The sequence below is a fragment of the Dromaius novaehollandiae genome, chromosome 3, assembly GCF_036370855.1.
Source record: "Dromaius novaehollandiae isolate bDroNov1 chromosome 3, bDroNov1.hap1, whole genome shotgun sequence".
NCBI classification, from domain to species: Eukaryota; Metazoa; Chordata; class Aves; order Casuariiformes; family Dromaiidae; genus Dromaius; species Dromaius novaehollandiae.
In genome coordinates this window covers 43,105,431-43,116,164 of record NC_088100.1, presented here as the reverse complement: position 1 = coordinate 43,116,164, position 10,734 = coordinate 43,105,431, and the positions used below count along the sequence as shown (strand labels likewise).

At 44.4% G+C, this 10,734-nt stretch overlaps 1 protein-coding gene across 6 annotated transcripts in view; it reads left to right on the top strand.

Moving 5' to 3' along the window:
• The first annotated feature begins 301 nt into the window (after positions 1 to 301).
• The window catches only part of EPHA7 (EPH receptor A7), a 165,180-nt gene continuing 154,747 nt past the window's right edge, over positions 302 to 10,734 (top strand). For 3 of the 6 annotated variants that reach the window (XM_026122110.2, XM_026122113.2, XM_026122112.2), the window contains exons 1-3: positions 303 to 573; positions 4,781 to 4,845; positions 9,077 to 9,746. In XM_026122110.2, the coding sequence (XP_025977895.1) occupies positions 477 to 573; positions 4,781 to 4,845; positions 9,077 to 9,746 (832 nt within the window). In that variant the 5' untranslated portion in view covers positions 303 to 476. Of the gene's footprint in view, positions 574 to 3,707; positions 3,780 to 4,304; positions 4,324 to 4,780; positions 4,846 to 9,076; positions 9,747 to 10,734 lie in introns of those variants that run through there. The other 3 variants (XM_026122111.2, XM_026122115.2, XM_064508792.1) reach the window with 3 other exon arrangements.

The window sequence follows — 10,734 nt, the reverse complement described above, 5'->3', positions numbered from 1 at the left end:
CGCTCATTGGCAGGCGCTGCCAGCCCCGCCCCCCCCGGCCGCGGCCACTCGGGCGTCGGCTCGGCCTGCCGGGCTCGGAGAGCCGCTGCTGTTTGGCTGGAGGCTGCTGTCGATCATCTTGAGGGACGGGCCGCCCTACCGGCTGGGGTCCCGCCCCCTCCCCTGATTGATATTATCGGAGCGCGGCGCGGGCGGCCGGGCTGCAGTCGGGGCTCGCAGGCGGTCGGCTGGGTGCGAGAGTCGGGCAGCGGCGGCGGCGAGGAGGAGGAGGAGGAGGAGGAGGAGGAGGAGGAGGAGACGGAGGAGGAGGAGAAGGGGAAGGGGGAGGAGGAGAAAGGCAGCCGAGAGGGAGGGAGTGCCGAGCCAGAGCCTAGCAGCGCAAATTCTCCACCGTCCTCTAGCACCCACCAAGCGGCGGCAGCGGCAGTGTCTAGAAATACATAGCTAGAAATATAAAACAGCCCCGCTCCTGCACCATGGTTTTTCAAAGTAGGCTCCCTTCTTGGATTATTTTGTGCTCCGTCTGGCTGTTCCGCTTTGCACACACGGGGGAGGCACAGGCTGCGAAAGAAGGTAAGGTGATGCGGAAAACAAAAGTTTGGGCTTATTTACTGCTTTTTGTACACACACAGGCTGTGCGGCGGCTTAGCGGAGAGCCTGCGTACGGTTGCAAGTTGCTTGTCACCCCCACCCCCCCAAAAAAATATATGTATATATTTATTTTTTAAGCTGAGGAGGGAGGAAAGCAAGGCATTCAGTGGGGGTGTGCGTGCGGGTGCGTGAGGGACCGGGACAACTGCCTTTCCTCTGAGGAAGGAGGTTTGCGAGGCGTTTGCACGTGATGGGAAGGCATAGGCTGGTGGGGGGGAGCCCCCAGGTCGGCGGTGGCTGCAGCTGCCCCTCGCCGCCCCCGGGCAGCGCCAGCCCCCGCGATGGGGTGAGGGAGAGGCGGGTGTCCTTCCCCGCCGGGGGCCGGGGCCGCGCTCCGGGCCGCCGCGGAGTTTGGGGGCTCGGGGCCGGCGCCGCTGGGGCGGCGGCGGCCGCGCAAGGCTCCGCAGGCCTGCAGCGCTCCGGCCGGGCCGCTGCTGCCCCAGCTGTGGGCCGGGGGGGCCGGGGAGCAGCCGCGGACCTGCGGGGCGTGCAGGCTGCGCGGGCATCAGCGACGCATGCTGTTACGGGGCCGCGCCGTGTGCGCTGCCCATCCCTCGGCCTCCCCGAGGGACCGAGGTCTCGCACCGCGACGGGGCCGCCCAAACCCCAGCAACCCTACACTGGCGTCCCCGAAAGGCGGGCGCGGAGCATTAGTTTCCCCAGCGGACAGAGAGGGAGCGGGCAGTTTTCTATCAGAGACTGATGTGGCTGTTAAAAAAAAAAAAAATCCATTCGCAAAGTCCATTCGGGAGTCTCTTTTCTCACTCTGAGAAAACCCGAAATGATTTAAAGGAGCGCCCTGCTCGCGTATGACAGCCAAAGGCTAAGGTCCGTCTCCATCTTTTGTGGCGGGGGCGGGAAGGGGGAGAAAAGGGGCATTTTCGGAGCCTCCGCATATGTATGCGTCTGGGGGCTTTTCCCCCCCTCAGCCAGATACGTCAATATTTTTCATCAAACCATTGCCATACAGTAAAATACCACTTCGAGCCTGTAGCTGGAGCTTAAAAAAAATCCCTCAATTAAAATGTCCTCTGCTCTTAACAGAAGACAGCGATGGTGCGGGTACAGGGAAAGAGGAGAGAGCCTTTCCTCAGTACCATTTCGAAAGTTTATTTAAAGGGACTGGAAGACACGCAGACACACACACACGGGGAGTACTAACGCGTGAAAGCGTGAGTGGGGCCGGGCGGGCGGGCGGTGATGGGCAGCGGGTACCGCCGGGGAGGAAGGAGGGAGGGAGGCAGGGAAGGGTGCAGGCTGCCTGCCCCGCACAGAGCCCCGGGACGGGGGGCTGCGCTCGGGGGCGGTAGCTTGCCCTGCATATGTGTGTATGTATAGAGTGTGTATGTGTGTATACATACACACATATATAAATATGTATATGTAGTATATATAGCTATTTATAAAATATGTATAAACAGTGTGTGTGCGTACGTATCGTCCGGGAAACCAGCCCAGCAAAAGGAGGGTCAGGAGCGGCCGAGCGGCAGGCAGTGATTGATAGCGACTACCTGCTGCAAGCCCGGAAAACTCCCGGTGAAGAAGTGCGTGCGGTGGGGGAGGGAGGAAGCAGCTCGGACTGCTTCGCCCCAGCCTCCGGCCCGCCGAGGTGGCGGTCGCGGCAGGCGGCCCCGCGCAGCTCCCCGCGGGGTGCGGAAGAGAGATGGAGGGGGGAGAGGGCGGAAAAGTTTCCCGCGTTGCTCTCCGTGGCTGCACAAAAGGCCCGGGAGGGGATGCTGAGGAGCAGAGGGGCAGGTTAGCTCGCCCTCGCCAGCGCCCTGCGGGGCTCTCCTCGGGCGCTGCCCCTCTCCCGGCCGCGGCTTTTGGGGCGGGGGCAGAAGCGGGGCCCGCGGGCCGCCTCGCACCTGCGGAGGGAGCTTCTCGCCCCGGGACCTGGTCACGAGCCGCCGGGACGGGACGGGACGGGACGGGACGGGACGGGGCAGCCGCCGCTGCTTCGCCTCCCCAAAGCCGAGCCCCGCGGCGGGCTGGGTCGGCCCGGCACCAGGGCAGGGCAGCGCTGCGCGGAGGCCAGAGGCCGCCGCCCTCCGCCTGCGCGGGGCCCCGCGGAGCCGCGGCCGCGTTTCGGCCGCCGTTTTCACGCGTCCTTTCTGCGCTCGCGGTCCCGCCGCGCCGCTCCGCGGGGGGCGGGGGGGGAGGGGGGCGAGCGGCGTCTCCCCTCCGCGAGCGGCGCGGCCGGCTGCGCCCCCCGCGGAGGGACGGCGCCCGCGGGGTCTCCCCCTCTGCGCAGCGGGGCTCGCTCCTCTCCCGCGTCTCGACGGCGAAACAGCGCTGCAAAATCGGCGCCGGCGCAACGTTTGCGCCCGGGAAGCGCTGCCCGCCTGGGAAGCTGCTCCCTAACTTTGCGGGAAGGGCGCCGGTTCGGCTCGCGGGGGGCCCTGCGGAGCGGGGGCCCTGGGGGTGGTTTCCCTCTGCTCTGCACTGAGCGCTGCTGCCAGCGCGAAGCCGTACGGGGCTGCAGCCGCGGCGGAGTGCTGGTGCTGAAGCGGTTAAATCTGAGCGGCACCTTTTTTTCCAGCATCGTTAGAAACGTTCTTGTTTAACAAGCCGTGCACCCCTCCTGCTTTTCTGCAGAAGGTGTTACGAAGTAGAGCCTCTTGGATCCAAGGTTAATGAAATAAGCAGATAATCTTTTTTTAAAGAGAGACTATCAAACTTCCTTAATGACTAGCCCCGCTTTATTACTGAAATATAGGCCTGGAAGCTACTGCTTTGTGTTCAACTAATATTTCAGCTATCACTGCATGAACGTTTAAATATATATTTTCTTAAGTCACGGGGCATTTCTGGTAGTTCTTTGAAATTTTGAGTTAGATTCCACTGGGGCAAAACCAGACCTATAGCCATTTCAAATGGTCTGATAAAGTTACCTTGAGTTGAAGCATTAAAACTCACATTGAAATATCTATAATTAAATACTGTGTATAAAGTTATATATAGCTTTATATATAAAATATATTGGACATCTTTAAATCTGAAATGTGCCTTTTTATTTAACCAAATAGAAGTATGCAGCTAAGAATGTGATTTTGAAGAAGGTATCTTCCAAGTGTACCAAACTTGGTTATGTGGCTTATCACTGTCCAGCTTTGCCTGTCTGAAAGAAGGTATTACAACAATTTGTTTCACATAATTTTTTGGACATCTCAGGCTTAATAATGTATGTGCCATTTGAAAGCCTTACAAAACCTCATAGAAATATGCTAAGAAAGAAGATTATAATTAAAATACAAAACATTTATAAAAATATATGTTTGGAGGTAATGGAACATCAATAATGTTTCTTTCCATATGTAATGTAAAAACATTTAATGGTTTATTAGGCTACAATCAGCCACTTTTTCTGAAGTAGGGTTATGTATTGCTGCAAACAACTTCACTTTTACTAGAATTGGTGACTCTGTAGGAGTCTCACTGAGGTATATTGACATGAAGATTTTAGTAAGCCATTGCTATAAAGTGAATTAATCTGGTTTTGTGTATGTTGTACCTTCAGTATACAGTGTGTGAGCTAACTGCAGCGTCTCATATCTTCTGGCATCCTGTTTGTCATATATTTCTGGAACTACTAGTTTAACACCTAAAGGACTTTTTTTTTTTTTCTTTCCTTTCTCACTCAAAAAGACCATTGCTTTCATAGTGGAACATCAGGTAAGATGTAGGACTAACCTTGTCTAAATCAGTTTGGAGATGTATATATATATTTAATGGCTCTTTATAATAACCAGCACATCGGCACATCGGAAATGTGCTTTTTAAGACAAAGGAGATGAAAGGATCATGGATCTTAATGACTGAATATTAAAACTTTCGGATCCTGAGATAAACAAAACACTTAGACATAAGCAATGAACTTCTTAAGATTAAAGTGTGTCTGGATATATATGGATGATACATTATCATTTAATACTCTATTTTCAGGATATTAACAGTTATAATTGCAGATAATATTTTTTCAGAAATTAATGTGAACAAAAAATACAAAAATTGTATTCTATTTCATAACCAAGAGTTTCTTTTTCTAAGATAGACTATTTAATTTGATTTTTATATCCCCACTTATTATATTTAACAAATAGAGGAAATTTTTATTTTTCTTCTTTTTTAGTAATATTGCTGGACTCTAAAGCACAACAGACAGAATTGGAATGGATTTCCTCTCCTCCCAATGGGGTAAGTACGCTGTGCAAAAATTAAGTTCATAAAGATGACTAGGTATGTCACAAACACAATTGAAACACTTGCTTTAAACTCATTCTTCCTCATATTTTTCTCAGTAATCGTAGCAAGTGTTTATGGCTCTTTCTTTTCTAGAATGAAGTGTACCTCAGGGTACAGCATACAAATGTGAGCTAATTAAAAGGAAGAGTCCTTTCAGAAACTCACCTAAACGTTCTCAGTAGCATTCTATTTTGTAGTGTAGTCCTTTGTGCTGTACCAGAAAGTTCCCTTTATTTATAACACGGTATTTTAAATCACTTTTTCCTTCCTCCTTTAGAAACATCAGATTTACTTCTCTGTGGAAAGTTCCTAAAAATGTTTTTCATTTTCTGTAAAATGAGTGATCATAAATCTGTTTATGATGTTTTCTTTGTAATTGAATAGCACAGATTGAAGTGCTCTAAAATATAAACATTTATACTGCAGATGTGTTTGAAATGACATTCCAGACTTGAAACATCCCCACATTTTGAGGAGCTTGATATCTGAAACTAGGCTCCAATTATGTGTTTCAGGCCACCTCCAGCTTACTTACCAATTAAACTCATGGTACTCCATGAAATGTATCATTGTGAGGAATATCATTATTAGAAGAGAAAAGTTAAAAAAAAATCTGTATTATTGTCTTCTTTATGCCTTCAAAGTTGAGAATCGCTGCTTTCACCTCAAATTAAAAGTGATAGAAAAATACATCTTCCTCAGCTCTTGAGGAAGAACGTTTTCAGAGATATGCAGTGCGTATATTGTCCTATCTTAGCCCAGTCTGAAAAATCATAAATTACATGAATAGTTCTTATTCATGAAATTAGTCTTTCAGAATCCATTGCAACTCCCTGCATGAATGAGGGCTTGTGGGATCAGGCCCTTAATCTTCAGCATATTAAGAAATCTGGAGCCAGAAGAGCGTGAAGTGTGAGTGGGGATATAAGAGTGTAACAAATCCTTTAAATAAGAAGAAAGAAAATCTGAAAGTGTCCTTCTTTAAAAGCAAGATCGTAAAATCAATACAAGCATAAACTGGAAACGAATCTGAGGACTTCAGAAAGAATGTAATGTGAGCTCAACACTTATGACGGCTAATAACTTTGGCATTAGCATTTTGCATTGATTGAAGCCTTTACTAGAGGTATTTGAAAGATTAGCTTGGTGGCAATTATATTAGGCTAACTTGTAGATAATGAAGGACATGTCGACACAAGTTACACATGTCAACATACTTAAAGATGAAAGTAGAGTCAAATTCAACAAATAGTAAAAGCTGACTTTCAAAGGTAGAAGCCAGTGCCAAACAGAAATTAAAAGCAAATCAAAACTAATGACTGAATTCATATACGTGAGGATGTTCAGAAGTAGTTGTCTGTACATTAGCAAAAGATACCATTTTAATAAAATAATATAGAAAAATAACCACTCTTTTCTTATCCTAATTATTAAATTTTCTTGCTATACAATAGATTTCATGAGAAGAAACACAGAAAAGATTCTTGAGAGAAACTATTGCATCATCACAGTATGGAATATATCAGGCAGACACTTGTTAAATGTATTATTCAACCGCCAGTGTTACATCTAACAGTGATATCAAACGTTGTTAAAGTAACTGAGAAGTTAATGTATCACATGTTACAAGCCAATAGAATGGGATATATTAAAGTGAATTGCACATCTATCATGATACATAGCAGCAGGATAAAGAAAAGTTGAATTTTCTTGCTGTAAATCTATCATTAAATTAGTCATTATAATAAGACTTAATGAGACATGACCTCAGATGGAGTAGGCAAATACATATCCTGAAATACTAAGAAGTTTTTTATGTAGAGAAGCAGATATACTTTCGATGGGCTCCTTGGAGTAATAGCTCTGTGATTACTTAATTAGCTGGTAAGTCATAATTCCATATGTTTTTAGGAAACCCACCTTTGATGGCTCTGAGAAAACATGGAAGCTAGACTTCAGGGGTTAGTACCAGGAACAAGCTAAAGTAGGGCTTCTTTTCTTTTCCTTGAGTTATCTCAATTTATTATCTTGTACTGTTTTCCTTGACTGAACCATCAGAATATCTCTAAAACAAGTTAGCCTCATATAGCAGGCTCTTAACTCCACGAAAGCTCACTTGTTTTGTGTTAGGAGAAATGGTTTGGTTTTGTTAAAATATTTTGGTTTTTTGTTTTTTTTTGGGGGGGGGGGAGGGGATAAGTTTTGATGGGGAGAACACCATTCAGTCCACATCAGAGCGCTAAGGTTCAGATTTTCTTGAGCAGTGCGTTAGGGAGCTTTAACTTCAGTGGCACCGTGCTTCCTCTAATTGGAGTATCTCCTTGCAGAATCTGGCTTGGTGTTATGAGGCAAGATTGCTTAGAGAAGACAAATATATACTGCCCGATGTGAAACTGAGATGTAAAAATCAGTAGAAATTTTTGGTTTTTATCATTTTGTTTTCTTCTCTCCACTGTGGCAGGGCCAAAAGTCCCAGTCCAGGGCCCCTTTTTTGCTTTCCTTATTAATACTAGTTCTTGCGTGAGAGGAAACTCTTGCTTGTTTAGCTCTAATAAATGTATTTTGAAGATATATTTTTTTCTGCTCTGAGATGAATACAGTTCTATACATAATAAGTTCAGTCAACTTCATGAGCATTTTGCCATACATTTCAATAACTGAATACCGTATGTATGTATAATAGCATATATATACCATGTCTTTGAAATGCACTTTGATGTTTACAACTTCTGTGCATTTCAGCACTTGCAGCCATGATGTATTTTGTGGTGATAACTTCCAGCATCATTTTATCCGCATCTGCTTTTTCTTGGAGCAGTAGACCGACATTAAAATGATCTCATTTGCTGTCAAATAAGCTGGCAACGCACTGTACGCTGTGGGTCTCCTGGTCTGGGAAACCAACACCTTCCGTGTTGGGTTACCAGCCCAAGGAATGCCACTGGGTGCTCAGCCCTGCAGTGGTCCTGAGTATGCTAGTCCCCCCAAACACTTAAGCACATGCTTACCATTAAGCTCATAAGTACTGCCATTGATCTTAAGCGTGAGCTTAAGTGCATTATTGACTCAGGGCCAGAGGGCTAAGTGCCATAAGGAGAAGTCATGGTTGCCTATATCATCGGGTAAGGATAGCTCAGAAAGATCCCTAATTTATTACAGCTGCAGTTTCTGCTATGAATTCAATGTTACAAGAAGTATGAAAAAAGATGAGACAGATACTGTTTTAGTTACACCTGTGCAGATTTGCCCGGTTCATTTCAGTGGAAGGTTTGCCGTTGCCTGAGGTGCAAATTCCAATGTCGCCAAATTATGTTTAAAGACGGCAGGATTGTTACACACCAGTTCTATATAGTTGTTATCCTAAAGGAGGAACAGCAACAACAAAAAATGGGCTTTAAACCAGTAAACTTTCAATCGTGTGGGTTGTTCATAATTAAGTATGTAATCTCATGGTCTTAATTTGAACTGCCAACTAAATGAAGTTTGATCCTTTGAACATGGATGCAGCCACTGAACAAAATGTGGGGTAAGGAGCCTCCAGTTAAGTTCTTTGGTTGTAAGCAGGACAGAATATGATCTGGAGTGAACAAAAAGGAGACAATCAAAATACTTTCTCACATTCAGATTTTTAATTCTGTATGCCGCTTTTATCATTTATAGTAAAAGTCATGATTCATAAATTTAAAGATTTATTTATTTATTTATTTATTTTGGTAGAACTAAAGTTCCACTGGATCTTTTATGTACACAGACTATCAAGCTAGGCAGTTTCGGTTTCTAAGACTTCACTGGTTTTAGATTTCTCTGGAAATAAAGTTGCCCTCCTTTTGGTCTTTGCTTACCCACAACCTTAATGAAATGTGGGTGAGCCCAGTATATAACCAGAACTCGGTATTTTGAACAGCCGTTTTCTGAAACTTACACTTTAGAATTGTGCTCATGACATGAAAATGGTTTTTAAAGGTTATATATATGTGGAAAAGACATGGAGTCAGAGAGATCTTGCAGCTGCGTTAAAATGTATTTTCTTCATTTGGGTGCATAAGAATATTTTAATAATGGTCTTCTTTTTACAAAGCCTTACTGTTTAAAAAAGGAGTTGTGTGGAGTCTTTTCACATATGCAATAGTTACATTTTGTGGTATACTTGTTTTGTATTACTAATTTTTTGTTGTTGTTTTAGTGGGAAGAAATTAGTGGACTGGATGAAAACTACACTCCTATACGAACATACCAGGTATGCCAGGTCATGGAACCTAACCAAAACAACTGGCTTCGGACTAACTGGATTGCAAAAAGCAATGCACAAAGGATTTTTGTAGAACTGAAATTCACTCTGAGGGATTGTAACAGTCTTCCTGGAGTTCTGGGGACTTGTAAAGAAACTTTTAACTTGTATTATTATGAAACAGACTACGACACTGGCAGGAATATCCGAGAAAACCAGTATGTAAAAATAGACACTATTGCAGCAGATGAAAGTTTTACCCAGGGTGACCTTGGGGAGAGAAAAATGAAACTTAACACAGAGGTGAGAGAAATTGGACCTTTGTCCAAAAAAGGATTCTATCTTGCATTTCAGGATGTAGGGGCCTGCATTGCTTTAGTCTCTGTCAAAGTCTACTACAAGAAGTGCTGGTCCATCATTGAGAACTTAGCTATTTTTCCTGATACAGTGACTGGCTCAGAGTTTTCCTCTCTAGTTGAAGTACGAGGAACTTGCGTCAGCAGTGCAGAGGAGGAGGCTGAGAACTCTCCGAAGATGCACTGCAGTGCAGAGGGAGAATGGTTAGTGCCTATTGGAAAGTGTATCTGCAAAGCGGGATACCAGCAGAAAGGAGACACATGTGAACGTAAGTAAACATACAAGTTGTTGTAGTAACTATAGGTTATGTTTTACCACCTCCCCCCACTTTTCTCCCCCAGCTGTATATGCCATTAGTCTGCTTTTAGACCCTCAATCTGTAAACTTCACACTGGCTAATCTAAAGCAGACAGCTTTTCGGGATATGGAAATCAGCAGTTACTTATTGTATTTTTAAATCTAGAGAAGAAAGAAATAGAGCAAAAGTTACATGAAGCATAACCAATTCAGGACTAACATTGTAAAGAGATTAAGGTGATGTTCCTCATACTACTTTGGGTAATGCTGAGCAAGTCACACCTCTCATGGAACACGGTATTAATATTTTCCAATTGGAGTATTTAAACAATTTGTTCTTTCATATGGTCTGTGACAGAATTATAAGGAAACTAAAATTGAGGAGATAAACATAAAATGAAGTATGGTTTCTTTCTAGTGGTAAGAATATACATACAATAAAAACTGAGTTAGAATTTTGTGTCATAAGTATATACAGATTCAGACGCAAGAGTTTCATTTTAGATCTTTCAAACAGAATATCAAGTTACCAAAACAAGATATGCTTCTCTTTCTACAATATCTATCTATAGAAAATTAACTCTAAACCTTTGGCTTGCCAGGGGATCACAATGCTTTGTTTTAAATGCAAGCAAGTCAGAGACTATTGAGCTGTACTTTTGAATTCAAACTGATTCAGTTACCCATAGTCTTAGAATACTTACCCTTAGCACTGCTGTCACTAGGGCTACGTGTGTAAGAATATATTGCTCAGCATCAGAAAGGAGATTTTATTGACTTTGCTTACAGTGAAATCAAGAGAAAAGGCAGTTTGCTTAGAGATTTATATTTTCATATTCATTTAATGCAAATTATATATCATTGTATTTTTGGCATAAGATAGAAACATTTATTTTGGTGAGAAATGTTGTGTGAAAGTCAGAAAACTTGGAAAAAAGCCCCAAAAATCTGTGAAGAGG